Source organism: Oenanthe melanoleuca, chromosome 9, assembly GCF_029582105.1.
Source record: "Oenanthe melanoleuca isolate GR-GAL-2019-014 chromosome 9, OMel1.0, whole genome shotgun sequence".
NCBI lineage: Eukaryota > Metazoa > Chordata > Aves > Passeriformes > Muscicapidae > Oenanthe > Oenanthe melanoleuca.
The window spans coordinates 17,417,336-17,434,897 of NC_079343.1; the positions used below are offsets into that span (position 1 = coordinate 17,417,336).

The 17,562-nt window shown below is 37.5% G+C and overlaps 1 protein-coding gene across 5 annotated transcripts in view; it reads left to right on the top strand.

The window, feature by feature from the left end:
• Positions 1-17,562, top strand: part of NLGN1 (neuroligin 1) — a 415,320-nt gene that overhangs the window by 207,636 nt on the left and 190,122 nt on the right. For 3 of the 5 annotated variants that reach the window (XM_056499192.1, XM_056499190.1, XM_056499191.1), the window contains one exon: positions 11,635-11,694. The exons of the other annotated variants lie outside the window; for them this stretch is intronic. In XM_056499192.1, the coding sequence (XP_056355167.1) occupies positions 11,635-11,694 (60 nt within the window). The remainder of the gene's footprint in view (positions 1-11,634; positions 11,695-17,562) is intronic. 5 annotated transcript variants of the gene reach the window in all.

Sequence of the window (17,562 nt, forward strand, 5' to 3'; positions counted from 1 at the left end):
GCTTTACATTAAAATATAAAAAACACCTCTATTTTTCACACTTTCAGACAATACAAAACTATTAAATTTCTTCTGTTAAGAGGACCATTTCATTTGTGTTTGTCCATTTCTACAAACCATGTAGAAGTAGACAAAACTCTCCATCTATTCTGTAAGCCTTTCAACACAAAGAGACTTACTGAATATTATTGATCAATAAGGCTGGCTGGTGTGTTCTCCAGGAAACCAGGTTTCACCAATAAAAGACAAGTAAACAGAGTTTATTATTTATTTTTGGGGAGCTGATATCAGTAAAAGCTTCCTTTTATTTTGCTTTCAAATATTCTGTCTGCATCTAGTCTTTCTCCAGCAGATACACATAAACTGTATAAGGCACAGAAAATCCCAGGAGAAAGAGAATTATTTTTTAACTCTCACTTTAGTAAAAAAATGTAAAAGTCATCTATGCCCACATACATTTCTAAAACTTTCTTGTATATTTAAATCACAATGTTAATATACACTCAGTGCATGTATATCTCTGAAGGCATGACTTAAAAGCTCTCAGAAACAATTGAAGTTAATTGGATTGTTCCCATTTGTCTACATTAAATACCCTGCACTTACAGTTCAGTTAATAATCCCTTAGCTAAAGAGCTGGAATGAATCTGTCTAACACTGCCAAACATTATTGAATCCACAATGCTAACAAACTAACTAATTGTACAGGAAAACTGTAAATTCTTTTTTCTTTTTTTTTTTTTTTTTTTGTTAATTCTATAATTCTGCCTCCTACTGTGGAAACTACTCATTTCTGCTGTGGAGGAGAAAATGAGAACCAAGATTGCTTTTGCTCATGGACCCAACAGCACAGACAATGCTTGCTGCCCCATAGGAACAGGCCATGACTGTCTGTTGCAGGAATAATCTTCACTGCCCTCAGTGGTTTTGGTAGTTTGATAGTCTAAAGTATAGTCCTGGTGCCAGTAGTTTGCTGTGCTTGCTGCAGGCATTCATTGTGCTCAGCAGGATGGAGCTTGGATGCAGTGATATTTTATTCACTAACTTTGGTTAACTTGGGAAAGGATCATAAGGACTGTTTGCTCAAATGGTCTCAAAAAATATTCCTCACAGTTTTCTGGTTTTTTGTTTGTTTTTGTTTTTTTTTTAACATTCTAAAGAGAAGATGCCATTGGCCACTCTAAGTAAACCAACCTTAACAATTGTCACTACAGAGTTAAAATTATTATAAAGTAACTACTCTGTGTATAGTCCTTGCAAAATGCCCTGTTTAATTTAACTAGTGATTTTGTTACCAAAAGGACCCACGTATGAAATTTTGGACCATCATTATAATTTAGTAGTGCATACTCTTTATTTAATTTATCAATATTTGTTAGAGGAAAGAAAGTATATTTTATGCCACTAGTCAGTGTGAAACTTCTGGTAACTGTGCCCATACTGTGATCCTAAGCAAGCTGACTTCCAGAAGGAAAACAAACAAAAATAGAAATGAGAGTACCTTTTGTCCAATTCTGAGAAATGTTATGCCTTTATCTGCTCTGCATTTTGTTGCTTTCCTCCAGAGAGCAGAGTTATTGTCAGCAGATAAGGAATTAGAAATGTCATATTGTCCCAAACCTGTCAACTCTCACCTAAGTGGCTGTTGAGAAAATGGAAGCAAGGGCTACTCTGACATTTTGCTTTTAAATTTGCTATGCTTTTTGTAAATAATATATTGTAGTTCTAGACTTGACATTTTTTAGATCTGTTTCATTTTGATGATCATTTTCTATTCACCAGCTTCTGTGTTAAGATACTCAATTATTAAACAGGAAGCACGAAAGGCAAAGTTTCTACCAGAAGGGTTTGGAGCCTTCTGTCCATATAGGAGTCAACAGAAACTGTGTAAATATGTGGTCCCAAGTATCACTGCCTGTCTGGGAGTTCTGCTACATTAGAAGTGATGTGCTGATTTCCTTTCATGCTCCATTCAGTATAAGATTTTCTTTTATTCTTTTGGGAATCCTTAAGTCAACTGTACTTTCAAAACAGGTACAGTGCTTACACTGAAAACTTGTCAAAATGAAAATTATTTTTCTTATGACAAGTATTTGATCCCACTAATCTTCAATGCTGGCTGTACTGTTCTGGTTTTGTGACTGCTCCATTGCTGAGATGTTTTGAGATTTCCTGCATAAAATTATGATCTTCTAAAAATACAGAATGTAAATATGAGAAGATAAGTGGGGCCAGGCACTTTCCTTCTGACAGCCTTTTACATAAGTGCTGTCCCCTCAGCTCTCCCATCACCACTTCTCAGAGCTCTGCACTTTGAGTCTGTCAAAAGGTGTGGTAATGAGAGCAAATATAATTATGTTTCTAAAAGCTAGTGACCACAGTCCAAATAAATGGTCTTAAAGGATGCTTTGAAAGCTTCAAATAGCAGAGAAACATTTGACTTGAAGTACCTTTATTGTTTCTGAGATCCAAGTTAATGGAAAGACTGTAGTTCTGAACCCCAGGTTATTAGTATTAATTTCTTTAATGTGTTTCTGTTCCAGTGTTACTCAGAGCTTCTACAGTGTAGGAAGAAATCTCTATGTTAAAAGGCACATAGGAGAGCCTGCTTGTCTATATGTGCACACATATATTTATGTAGCCATGTATAACTAAAAGAGAATCCTCCACCTCCACCTTTCAGGAAGAAACTGTATTGGGTGAATGTTATTCAAAGCATTTGAACATGACTGCACATGCAAATACAGAAGATATATCAGAAGTTCTGTTTCTGCCCTTGAGATCACAGGAGACCAACAAGGAACAGTTCTGTGTGTACCAGCACACAGCATCAGCATTGGGAAGTTCTGGCCCATGCTGGGGACAAACCTTGACATTTAATAACAGGAGGGTGCAGTTCTGCCTGTTTAACCTGCTGGGAGTGACTCAGAATATGCAACTTCCACCTTGGCTTCTTGCTATAGGATCAGATTTTCTTTATGCTACTCAAAATGTGGCAAGAAATGCAGGTTCAGAGTTAGCACGAAGGGCATTGAAATGGTGATCAGTGAGCTTTACCTCTAAACTCCCTGCCCCTCTGCCTACTGAGTGTTTGTGAGGACAGGGTTGGATTACACTCAGCTGCACAAAATAAGTTTCTTCTCCCTTTTGCCACCTTTATGAAGAAATTCAGCTCTGTGAGGTAGCTGGAATCATTTTACTGATAGTGGCTCAATCAGAAAATGGAGAAAATGGGACTTGCATATCATTCCTGATGTCTGTGGTTGCAGGAGTGTGAGTTTCTAAGCTGTAAAACACTGCCCAGGTTGCAGTGAGTTGGAGCTCCAAGCATGTGCCTTGAAGCCAGAGGACATGAAGTGCATTGGGAAGAGGGGTGGGAGAACTTATTTCATTCCAAACTCTATATGAAAATATTATGCACAATTAACTTCATTTTCTCTGCAATGTTCAATTACATGGTTACATGAAGACCAATTTTGCTCTGCTATTTGGGCTGTGAAACTGGGCCTTGAGAGAGCTGGACTGTAGGCTCAGCTGTGCCATAAACAAACCCATATAGCTGCTGTAACACCAGCCCCTGCAGTTAGCAGAATTAGTCAGGAAGGTTTTTCCAGCAGCCAGGGCTGTCCCTAGCAAAGGAAATTACTTGTGCAGGAATCTCAAAGTGATCTCACCTGTCGAGACTGCTGTTGTGGGATCTTTGCTGTGTGCAGAGATTCAGGACAAGATTAGAAAATTTATTTATCCCGTTGTTTTTGGGCTGAGAATAGAAGGCAACAATGAAATGAAAGTGAAATAGTATTTAATTTTATAATTTTATTTTTGTATATATGTCAAGATATAGAAGAGAATGTTTTTTCATAGTGTAGCTAATTGCTGCAGATGACCCTCCCTACCTGTCTGAATCAAGATCACACAAATTTCCTCAAAATGCAGAAAAAAACATAGAACAAACCTTGCCAGTTCTAAATTGATGGCATTTTTTACAGTTGTGTCTTTGTATGTCCTTATATAAAGGATGCACTCATTGCATCCTGACTTGACTTACAACATTCTAGAGAGATCTTAAAGGGAAAGTGAAGATTAATGTTGATATGTTCATGGCAGCTGTAAATCTTCCTTTGGGAACAGAAAATTTGGGTCTTAAAATTATAGATCTTTAGTTGTATTGCATGAGCTAAATATGATCAATTTTTATAAGCTTGTAGTCTAAAGCAAGTTCATATCTTCTTTAAAATTAGGAAGCAATTTGATTATAAGAGCTGTGGAAAATGAATGTAGAATTTTATTTGTATGTACGCAGAGTAAGAAGCAATGCATTTATAAAAGGAGAATTTAATTTCATTGCTGAGCTTTGGTAGTATGTTCAAGAGATTGAAATTGTATTTGTTGATTAGATTTATCCACAGAATAACAGAGGGAAGTTAGAAGTTTGGGATGCTCCTGTCTGTTTATCTTTTACTCCTGAGCTGACCTCCTGGCCCAGATGCAAATAGAGCAGTTCTGTTAATGGTAGTGAATCTATCTTAATATTATTGGATTTAGCCTGTTGACTTCAGAGAACTTACTCAGAAGCTTAAAGTTAAGCTTGTCCATAAGTCTTCATTAGGGTCTGGATGGTAGTCATTACCTGGAGAGAGAGAGAACTGATTCATGATCTCAAAGCTCAGGTGGTGGCACAGCCTTGCCATGCTGCACTCAATTCCTTACAGCACTGTGTCACCCTGGAGTGGGAGTGTCTGCAAAACAACCTGAATTATTAATGTAGATAGAATGGTAAAAGCTGTGTGAGCTTGTGACATAAGCACGTGAGGTGGCACTGGAGTCATAAATGCTGATGTTAATGCCAATATAACAACTTACAACCTCCATTTTTCACATCTCTTACCCACCCATCCCTCACCTCTGGAGCATCCAGCTGCAGTGTTCCTGGATGAAGGCATGGGCTTTGTTCCTCTGTGCCAACCCTGGCCTGCAGAGTCTTGGTCCCTTTGAAACATTCTTTATCTCATGTCTGGTTCTGGTGGGTGGGATACCCACTCCTTTATCCTGTCTGTTCCATTCCTTACTTCCACTGGGGGAAAAAGATTGAATAAATGTCACTCCTTTTTCCCCTCTCTAGCATATTTTTTTCCACTGGCTAAGCCAAAGTTGGAGTGCCTCAGAAATTAGGATGTGTAGAATAACTCTCAGATTTTTGGCTCTCTCCTGTTCCAGATCCCCCCTATACAAGAATTGTGTGTTCATGCCATGAATGTTGAGTGGCTCCATGGAACCAAAAGCCCCTGGAAATGGAACTGGATTTATAAATTGACCTATTTTGAAGGGAATGGGATTTACCAAGGGCCTGTTCTCAGGACATGTGAACATAAAGTGCCTGTACCTCTGAGAATACAGAGAATTTCAGGCTGCATCTAAAACAGGAAGCAGAAGAGTGAAACTCTCCCTACATTCCCAGATTCTAATCTTATTTAAATTCACACATATCTAGCATGCAGTAATGAAACTCCTTCAGATTTAAGGGAAATCAAGATCCAGCCAGTGTGATTAAGCTTGTGAATAAAAAGGTTTGGGATTAGATATTCTTTCTGTGTGACACTTCAGCAATATGCTGTTATAAAAGGCACAGCAGGAGTTAGTCTTGAAGTGTCAGAATAGCTTCTTTAGTGACAAAGCATTTATACATGTAAATTTTCAAAGAAAGTTGGCAACCCTTTTGTGGGTTCAATTTGTACCTGTCACTCACTTGCAGATGCAAATTTGAGTTACTTGCAGCTCTAATTACAGAGCTTGATTGTCATCACAAATCAGGTAGTGAGATGTGAAACTACTGAGGTTTGTGCCATCATTTGTTGTTAAAACATGAATGCAAATGTTGCCATCAAAAAGAAAAGTCGGCCAGGGCTTTACCCTGCTGATAAGTATGAATATTACAAATAAGTGCAATATAAAAGGAATTTAATGAGTGGGGGCGTGTGTGAATAAGTAGGAAAGGAGTGAGTGTGTGGTGAAACCAAGACAGTAAAAAGGGAAATAAGAAAGAAATAAAAAGATTGTTTTGTCTGTTGCAGCAAAGTATGACAAAAGAAGGAGATATTTTTTTCATTTAAGTGCTTCTTAGACCCAACTGCCTTTTGTACCTTCCAAATTTATCTACTCTAATGAATCTTAGTTCTTTTATTTTTGCTGAGAACTTTCTCATTTTCAAGTGAAAGGAGATGACTTTATAAAATTATTCATCAGTTAACTATTGTGCTGTAACTTTCTCTTGTCATTACTTTACAAATATGCATATATAGGGTTATATTTCAATCTCAACATATAAGAATTTGATTTTTCTTCACAGAAAAGGTTGAGGTGTGAAGATTGTTAATTAAAAACCTTCATTAATTTCTTTTAAATTAAAAACTGGAGATAGGTACAACATGTTATTGTGCCTCAGCTAACATCTGCTAGGTAGTGATAATTCAACACAGGTTTTTTGTTTTGTTTTGTTTTTTAGTTGAAGAATCTGTTGCACAAAATTGATGGTAGAAATAACAAAGAATTGATTATTTTATATTTGGAACCAAAAAAGATGAGGTAATTTCACTTCACAGATTTTCAATGCTTAATTAAGAAATGGGCTAATGAAGAAGAAATAGCAGTAGCTGGTTGGGGGCACTTAGATAACTTTGAAGATAAATATCTATTATAACATTCCACAGTGTTGCAACCCACTTGGTGAATTTTTCTACAAGTATAATTTCAGTCAGCCTCAGCCTTGTCTCTTCCCCTTTCCATCAAGCAGACACCTTAACTGAAAGAATAATTATTGCTATGGAGATTTCTAAATGGCTGGATCCATGGAGCCTACTTAACCTAATGCAAAAGGTCCTTTTTTCTTCCCCACTTTCCTCATTACCCAAGAACATTTTGGCCCGAACAATGGCTGCATACATCAGCACTGATTTATTAAGTTTAGAGGATTTGCACTGTTGTTTTACAAAATGGTGTCAACTTTTAGCATGACTCCATTTGATGATGAATGGCTTTCCCAGGCCAAAGAGTTAATGACACCCAGAGCTTCCCTGCCTCCCACACTCCAAAAGGCCAGGGATAATTTCTGCCGAATCAAGCCCATAAAGAGAGAATTTATAATCAGCTTTAATGTATTTGGGAGCTAAAGTACCTTAGTCCTTCATCAAAGGGAATGATAAAAACCAGAATTAATATGGCTAGATTTAATTATTTCTGAGTGCATAATTACTCTTTAGCTAACTGGACAGGAGGTGTGTTATTTCTCTTATTTTCAGCAGAGGAAAGGCATCTGCAAGCTCACTGTAGTCACTGTCAAGATCTAAAAATGCATCATGTTAGTGCCTTAGCATTGATTGCAATACAAACAGAATAAATATTTGAATAATAATTTAAATAATGCAAGAACTATTTTTAAATTAAATGAGTATAGGCTTAGTTAGGAGTGCCTCCTGCACACAGAGTTTCTCTAGCTTTTGTAGTGAGACTGTTCCTTGCCTTTAGGAAACCTAAAATGCAGGAATCATTTTTTTTCCCCTTTTTAAAGTGACTTAGGGGTCTAATTTCCCATTAGCATTAATGAGAATTATGGGTATGCACCAACATGAGACTGAGACTAAACCTTAGAGAGCCTTTTGATAAGTAAATCATCTTTGCATCAGAATTTTAGAGGCTTTAGTATCCTCTTTTCCCCCCATTAGTTAAGGTACCTGATTACTTTGTTGATATTTAATATTTATTACATAAACTTTAGCTAAAATTTAGGCTGACACAGTAAGGCAGCATTATCTGTTTGAAGGCTTGTGAGTTAAGTATAGTAAAATCCTTTTTTTTTGTAATGGATGCCCATTTTTGAGAGTGAAATGCTCAAAAAGTAAGATTAATTGGGCCTTCACAAAAGGTGAAGAGAAGGCTACATGAGAACAGTGAAGAGCAACTGGGGACAAAAGACTTCTGGAAATCACAGTTCTCTAAAATATTCCTTTTTTTTCCATTGGCTCATAGTCCATTATGTCTTAGTATTGATATTCTTAAAATTAGTTTCTGTTACCTGAAAAGAATATTAAAATGATGAAAGAACCCTAAAAAACCATATTGTGAATGAACAGTCAGTGCTAGAGAAATAAACCTAGTTGAGAGATATATTTAATTTACAAAATCTTAAACTATCTGTAGAATATTAATTGAAAGCTGCAGAAAATATCTAAAAATTATACACACACTAAGCAATTTTAGTTCTGATTTATTTTTACTTAAAAAGGCTATTGCTGCTACGTTTTGTAGGTTCTTGCCATAAGATTTTATTCTGTTTATCTGCTTGTGGTTTCAGTATGTTTTCCTGTGTGAGGACTCAAAACATCAATCTTTCTTTATGATCATCCAGACACAGCGAGGCTGTTGGTCAGAGTAATCAGTTATCTGGAGAATCAGAAGCAAAAGCCATTTCTTAGTGATCTTAGAATGAGAGTTATTGCTGAAAGGGGTGGAATTCTAATCCAGAGCTTCCCTTAATGCTGCTTTCATGACTTCAGAGTCTCCAGCATCAGTTGGTGAAAGAGGCAGCACAGATCACAGCAGAGCTCTGCCTCCTCTCCAGGCTGAGCCCCTTTTAGACAGCCCTGTGCACAGTGGGTCTTGAGCTGATGCTTCTTTTAGGGGGTTGCCCAGAAATTAAAAAAATATAAATTAAGCTTCACAGCACCCCTGTGTGTTTAGATAAAATATAAGGAGGTTCATGCCTGCTACGTGAGGGCCAAACTCTGCTTTGGTTTCTTGGACTCAGAGCATCACAGCTCCAGGAAAGCAGAAAATCTCTCTGAAGGTGTAATGAATGTTGTCCATTGTATTTGCAGACTGGAGTGAGCTTGTGGGAGAAATAATCTCTCTGTTTTTCAGGCAGTGTGAGTGGTGCCTGGTGGCTCTGCCACGTGTCTCCACAGGGATGAGTCCTCCTGCTCGGGGATGAGCAGAGAGCCCCTGTGCTGGGAAACAGATCCATGGCTGTATTAAAAACATGTTTAATTTATGACTGCTTAAAAATAGGTCAGCCCCTTTGCAAAAAAGGAATTGTCAAGCTCTGGAGCAGGCTGCCCAGGGAAGTGGTTGAGTCACCGTCCCTGGAGGTGTTTAAAAGATGTGTGAGTGTGGCTGCTGGGACACGGCTCAGTGGTCGCCTTGGCAGTGCTGGGTTAATTTAAGGGTCTTTCCAACCTAAACAATTCTATGAATTTAAGAAAGATGGTCTAATTTTTTTAAAATGTTTTTCAGAGAACCTCAGAACTGTATGAACATGAAAATTATCCAGTTTATTTTTAAAGCTAGCCCCAGTCATGCTCTACCATATTGTAAAATCAGAAATGATACGAGACAAGATATTTACATTGAGATGGTTGATGCACTTTGTAATTAAAGCTGAGATCTGGAACCATGATCTACAGAAAATACCTGCCAAAGGCCAGCTATTAAAAAAAAAAGTGACATACCTTTTCTTGGTTTCATCTAGAAAATAAATTGCTCATTTCTGTGGAAGTTGTTTGGAGAAATGTGTGTTGTTTGCCTTTCTAGCTGCCACTTTGTCCCCTTCTGGTGACTTTCAAAATTTAAAATACAAGAAGCTATTAAGAACATGTGTGTGTGTGTATAAATACATATCCTTGCCTATGTCTGGATCTCCATTCTTAAGTACACAGCTCTTACCATTCCTAAATTCACTCTTACTGTTCTCTTTGCTGAAAACCCATCATGAAATTATCATTCTTTGCATTCTTTGCAAACCCATTGCCATTCTCCACATAGAGTTTTTATTTTTCTGATTTTATTCTTTTAGAAGTAAAGTTGTTATGGTAAGAAAATGCTGGGCAGGGAGATATTTGAATGTGTGTGTTTGGATCAGGGCATATTTTCCAGATACAAAATATGGCAAATATTATATCCAGGGCTTGTAGTAGGAAAAATTCACATCACCAAGGCTTTCACCTGAACAGAGTGGTTGTTACAGGTGGGATTATAAAAATGCTTGTGTTTTATTTATGATGTATAATTCTAGTGTTCTGTATTTAGAGTGAGTTATAAACTATACTCCTGACTGATGCAGGAATTAAGGTATTGAGCTTTGGTTTTCAATAATACAGACCAGTTCCTACATTCACAATTAAAGTCTCATGGTACTTCATGGTTTTTTTTTCTGTTTCTTAAATCCATGCACCTGGTAAAAACATTTTATGATTTTTTTTTAAAAATGCATCACTCAAATACATGGTATTTTGCCTACAAATGACAAGTTTAATGCTGAATGACTAATATCCTGTAAAATAACAGAGAGCTTTTTAAATACAAATGTTTTAATACTCCACAGTGCTTAGATTTAATGCATGTCTCTTGCCCACATCTATTGCAAATATCAACACATACTGTTCATCTCCTTTTTTGTTGTTGTTTTTGTCTATTGCTATTTTATGCATGAGGAAGTTCTTGTTTTCTACTCTGTGCTTGGCTGGCTTTTTCTTTTTTTGTTACTTAGCCCTATGTTCGTACTGATTGCTTTTTCGCATGCAAATTACAGAATGTCATGGAAATGAGAGAGCTCTGGAAAAAAAAAGGGAAAGATAATGCTGAGTTCCAACTGTCTTTTGTTTGTGTGTAAGTGTGTAAAATATATGACATGGAAATATTTTCAGAATGGCCTTTGACTTTCCTTCTGATGTATATTTTTATTACTCAGTAAAGGAGTGCGTACTTTCCCATTGGTAAATATAATAAATTTATAAATATTTGTTAATAATACAGGTGTTGGGCATAAAGGAATTTTGTCCCACCATCCTTTTATGGAGATAAGGAATTCTGAACCTGGATGCCTTACCCAAGCTAAAATTTCGATTCAATACAACTTTTTGCATGAAACTCTGGCCCCATTGAAATCAATGGCAAAAGTCATTGTCTTCAGTTGGTCTGGGATTTCACTCTTGTTTCTGGTTTACATATGGATTTCCACATTTCTTTATGAATATCTCAGCAGGTAGTCAAAGGTTTCAAGGGTATTTCTGCAGTTCTATTGAAAAGAGATTGTGATGAATGTGTCAAAAAAACCCCAGAATTAAACCTGTGCTTATCGTTAAATAAAGCATGAGCTGAAATGGTTGAATTTAGAAATGTGAATTAGCATTTGACAGAAAATATTGCTTTAACCAACTGTCAAGGCTTTTATTAACCACCTTATTGCATCAAATGCAAGAGGTAATTTGGCAGTTCTTGTCTCCACTATTCCTAATAACAGCAACAGGAAAAAACAATTAAATAAAGTGGATAAATACAGTCTATGGCGGGGTATGCTTTTAGTAAACAAGCTTTGATTCTTCATTTAAAAACAATAAATAAAGCACTGGGCACTCTCTGATTCTTGTGCTAGATGTTTCTAATAGCCATACCCCCTAGAGAAGGTTTTGCTGCAATGTTTGAAAAACTTAATGAAAAATGGGTTGTTATAAACTAAGATATCCCTCCCTGCAAATGTTTTTCTTGAAACGTCCGTGGGAATTTAATATTCGCTGTTTTTTTTCCTCAGTCTTGTATATTCTTGAATTGTCTTTTTTCCTCCATTTTCTCCGTTCTTAATCCTAGGTCCCCTTACAAAGAAACAGACAGATGATTTAGGTGATAATGACGGTGCTGAAGATGAAGGTATTTTTTGCCGCCAAAATGATTTGCATGACAAGGACCCCTGAAAATCTTTTTTCTCCCCTCTTTTTTTGACTTCTTGTCTTCTTTTGAAGAGTTTTTTTGTTTTTTTTTTTTTTTTTTAATTCCCATTTTTTGATGTGTTTTGTCTTCTTGCTTGTTGTTATACATATATATTTTTAATTTTTTAAAAGAAAGAATGTTGTTAAGTTCTACGTTTTGATACAAAACAGTAACAATATTTAAAAAGGAGGGTTTTTTGTTTTCTTGAAATGGACTTTTGATATGTTGCATCCCACCTTTTGACTGAATTTTGTCCATACTATTTAAACTAACACTCTTTTAAAGTTTCTCTGTACACCTTTTTTTGCATGTTTTCTAACCCTATGTATTTCACCAAGTACAAAGATGTTTCTTTTTTTTTTTTTTTTTTTCACTGACTGATCTCAGTTTGATAAACATAGAAAATGTTGTGTTTACAACAGGAAAAATTCAGAAAATTCTTTAAAAGTGTCTCTTAAGCAACTGAATTTCCCCAAATGCCAACTCATCTGCATTTATGGTGCCATGAAAAAAAATAAATAAATTAAAGGCTACCCCACCTCCTTCCAGAAGGGAGGCAGCATTGTTGGTGAGGTTCTGTGGAGCTAAACTATACCTAAAAAAACCCAACCTCTTCTGTTTTCTGCAAGCACACAAAGATGCTGATCTGCTTGAGCTGACCCTTAGAAAACCCTATTACCAAGTAAAATCAAAAGTTTGAAATGTCAAGCGTATTATTCTGTTCATAAATTATGTCTGTTGATCATGAAGCTATGCAGATTTGATATTTTTTCAGGGCTATGAAAATGGTAACAAGGGGCTCTTTTTCTGAGCAGTCTCATTCCTTCAAGTAGATGTGTTTCAAAGTTCTGAATCTTAAACACACACTTTGTATGTTTTATGGTCAATGAGTAAAACAAATTACCATGTAGGACTGGTAGAGTTGCTGCTTGCTTCTCTCAATATTTGGGGTGGCAGAGAGAAGTTGGCCAGATGAAATTTAAATTGTAGACTGAAAGGCTCTTTGTGAAGTTTTTCATCACACAGAACATCAACTACTTAGGCAGAAGCAAGCAGTCTTTTTGAAAAGATTAAGGAAGGCAAATTTGAGCGTTTGGTTTCTTATCCAATAACTGAACACCGATTTTGTCACAATTTTGTGTCTGATTTATGATCCTCTACTGGTTCTGTATGTTAAGCATACGAATGAAAGCCCACCAGCTGGGCCAAAATTTGCAAGATTTGATGATTTTGATAAATAGAAAATCTCCTTTGAAAGCACTCCTGTGGTGGTTTAAGCCAGCAGGAGGCTAAACTGCACAGAGCCAGTTACTTACTCCTCCCTGGGGGAGAGAACTGGGGAAGGAAATATAAAAGTAAAATTATTAATTGAGATAAAGACAGTTTAATATGACAGAAATGGAATCAAGTAATAGCAATAATCTTGATGAAAAAGTGAGGATATGGCAAACGTGGTGCACAGAGCAATTGCTCGTGGCCCCTGGCTGATGCTCAGCAGCTCCTGAGCAGTGACCCCCAGCCAGAATCCCCCCAGGTTACATGCTGAGCTTGATGCCACAGGTTATGGAATATCTGGAATATCCCTTTGGCCTGTGGGGCTCAGCTGTCCTGGCTCTGTCCTCTCCTAACCTCTCATGACTCTCTAGAACTTGCTGGGGGGATGAGGAGCTGAATAAGTCCTTGCCTTAATGTGAGCAATGCTCAGCAGCAACTAAAAAAAATCCCTGTTATTAACATTATTCTCATCCTAAATGCACAAATTAACTCTATCCCAGCTGAAATCTGGCCACACATTATTCAGAGCTAATTATGACAATTCAGATCCTCCTAGCTTTTTGAAGTCAGGACATTTTTCATGGGTCCACAACAGAATATTGCAAGTAACATTCTTATGAAATCTCAAAGATCTGTGATAGTGAATTAGCCATTTCAGAAATTCCTCTGTCTTGTTTTAACAATATGTTTTAAGAAACCATTTGAAATTTGGGCTGTTCACCCAGTGGGCCTTAATAGCTCTCCTAAATTGCTGTATAATTGCCAAGACAGATGCTAATAACATCAGGTTTGTTGAGTCCTTCTCTGCTTAGACAGACTTAAAAGAAACTCCTCAGTTTACTGAAATTCAGCAGAGAGTGGTTGCTGTCAGAAAGTGCTTTGGTAGATAGGCTCAGATGAGAGGAGGGATCTCAGTCTGCTGAGGACAAGTGTCCATGTCAGGGAAAACCTGTCTCCCTCTCTGACAATTGCAGGAGAGAGAAGAAGAGCTGTGAGAACACAGCAGTCAAACTGGAGGGGAAGAAGCACATTTACAACACTAATAAATCTCTGTAATTTATAGGACTGGGATTAATTTTCTCTGGCATACAAGTGACAGTTTTGTTCTCCTTTCTGTGCCAATAGAAGAGTGCAGGCAGTAATTAGACTTTTACTGCTTCCGAGAGGCACAGAGAGACAGGGAAAATTTAAATTTTTATGATCACTAGACACTCAAGACTGCTGGGATGTCTGCTGGCTTGATAGAAGCCCTGTCTGCTGAGACCCAGCATTTCCCAGTGGAGGAGCAGGATCAGATGTCCTGCATTTTTGTGAACCTGCTCCTCTGTATTGAAACTCTAGCACTTGTTGCATGTGCAGAACTGAAGAGTTCACAAACCTAGTTGTATGTGTTTGGGTATGAGTAGCAGGAAAAAGAGAGCAAGGTCATTTTAGCTGGCTAGATTTCTGCTAACCTGTCCAAAGCCATCACTTTTTGTGGTATGGTGGATTTTAGGCAATGTAAAATCCTTCAAACAAATAGCTGTGGGGAAAAAAAAAAAGCTAAACTGAATGAATGATGAAATTGGAGCTTTAGGGAGGCTGGGCTGTACATAGTGCAAAACAGCTGGTATCAGATATCCATAGAGTCCATGTTGTATAAATAATGCCCAGTGATTTCTGAAAAGCCCAGGATGGTCCCTACATCAAAAAATTCATAGATCTCAAGCCTATTTATTGCATTATATCTTTCTGAAGAAAGATCTTCCATAGCAGCTTCTTGTAGCAAATGCTTGGAGAGCATTTTGTGTTGTGCCACTCAAATATCTGAGCTTGATTAGAAGATTTCATTTTAAAACATTGGTCAATAATCCTATTCCCATCAGCTGCTGCATGCCACTACCACAGTATTGTGGTCCAAACCTTTCCAGCCCAAGCACTGGAGTCAGTAATCAAACTTGGATCTCTGGTATGTGCTGCAACCAGTAGACCAGGCTTAATTAGATCATTTTTCATTTTTGTTTTCAAAAGGCCCAAAGGCAGTAGTGCACATTACCAGCTAATGATCTGCAAATTTGCTGTTTAAAAAATGAAGGTGTTTTCGAATTCTATGAGTGTGAAAAGTCAGAAATAATATAAATGCCTTTTTTCTCCAGTCTGGATGTATTATTCTTTCTGTTTAACCCTTTCATTCCTACACGTCTATTGCTTACCTGTTTTCAGTAAATATTGAATTACTTGAGCAGGCAGCATAAACAGGAGTGGCAAAAGCACTTCCAACCAGTGAGCATTGAGGGTTTTCCTTTATAGTAGTGGTGGATTTGCTCATTTGCTGACCTGCAGGTATGCAATATCAAGTGTAGATGCAAGATTTACCTTCAAATTGCTCAGCAGTTACACAAAGTGTACCTTCCCCAGTCTGGAAACAAGGCTTAATTTTAAAAAGTAGAATATTTTCATCTTATTGTCTTTCCTTAGTCTTAATTTTCGTCAGGTAATAATTTAACTTTAATTTGGCTATAGTAAAAATCAGTGACTCTTATGCACCCTAGTTCATATCCACTAAAATCCTAAGCATGACCTAAAATATGGGAACACAAATCATTGGCTGCAATGTACTTTGGGATCAGAACTGGACTTGTAAGTAGTTAGTGTTGTATGAAATATCCATGAAGGATTGCTCACAAATGAATTCCCATCCACTCCTCTATCACACACACACCTTGCCTGGCACATCAATCTTAAATCCTTATTTAGTCCCAGTGCTGTTTGAGCATCTCTCAGTTTTTAATGTATTCAGGCTCACAGCGTCCCTCTGCAATACAGGAATGCTGCAATTCCATTTTTAGAAAGGAAGAATACAGATGCTAAGTCTGAGGAGCACAGACACCTCTGTCTGTCTGTTGCTGAGAGCACATGCCTCAGGAGTGGGGTCTGCACTGCAGTTGATAGATGCTTCTGCTCTTCCCTCCTCCCTTACAATGCCTGCTGTGGAACAGGAGACAGATTAGGAACAGATGTTGCTGTTTGCTCACAGGCTGTAACTGTGATGATTCTGATAACAAGTCTGGTGCTCTGGCTTGTATGGGCTATTGGACTTCATTGACAGATCTTGGTCCAGAGCATATTTTATATCAAAAAAACCCCAAACCCACTCAAATTTTAAGTTGCTAAAGATGCAGAATTCATTTGCAAATCCCTGTTGTGCTCGACAGGCTGTAGTGCCATTGGTGTGAAGGAGCACAGTGCAGAGGTGAGGCTCTCCAACACCCCCCACCCCTCCACTGCTACTAAAACACACTGGGATGCCAAGTTTGGCATTTCATCTGCCTTAGCTGCCATGGCAAGAAAGGGGGAGCAGCACTGGCTGCAAGTTTTTGGACTTGGGAGATCAGAAATAGCAGAACACACTTGTCTGCCCTGCAAAACAACCACATGCTCCAGCCCTAATTAAAGCCTTTAATGAGAGCCAGCCAGGCTGGGGTAGCACAGATCTGACCACTTTGGGTGAGCTTATTGGCTGATGCACATATCCAAATTCACAATTCCTGTTCCTCCTGTCACCCATTCATGTTGGCTCTGTGATTTCCTCTCCAAAGTACAGCTTCCAATGCCACTTGCACATTAAATTGTGCTGATTATATTTTCCCTTTACACACAGACACTCAGTTCAAATTGTGTCAAATTTCTGTGGTGCTGTTATTAATACTTGAAAACATGAATGATAAAATTCTGACAGACCTTTAATTCAAGTACCTCTTTAGGGCTTTATTTTACTTTCAGCACTGCCAAGCATTGCTTGTACAGTGAAGAGTCTGTCAGCTTTTGCATTTCTAACCATCATCCTTTAATAATTTAAAATTACTGCCTACCTGGCTATTGAGGTCCTACTCTAATGGGAATCTGCTCCAGATGTTTACCTGTAAAAGCTTTGGCCTTTTTCATGCTAGGATAGCATTCATATAGTCCTCCATCAGGATCTCAAATAATTTTCAAGTGATGGCAGTTAAGGGTTTGAGAGTGCACAAAATGATCCCCTGGTTTGACAGATAGGAAAACAAACAAAAGGAGAGAATTCTATTTGTCTGAAGCCTGATGGATGCAGGGTGTATTTTAAAATAGAAAACATATCTGAAGCTCCTCACAGAAGCTCAATAGTTGGTATAATAATCTCAGGACATCTAGTTTTATATCTCATGTTAAAAATGTGGCATTAATGGATGTTTACATACTAGGACTAAGTGCACTAGTTTATTATTTATCTATAAGGCATCTGATGGATTTGAACTGGAAGGTCAAATGCTGATAAAAGGCCTTAAAATTGTTAAGAGTAGCAATGATTGGTACCATGCTCTACTTAAATGTTTTCTACAAAAGCTTATGGAAGACTTACACACATATCCACATATCCCCATAACATTCTATGGAAGGCACCCACAGGTTTTGCACTAACCAATCTAAAAATTTTCCACTGTTCTAGTCTGTTTCATATTCAAAACCCAAGATTTACTTAACAATCTGCATCAAGCTGTCACAGTTTTTTTATGCCATCTA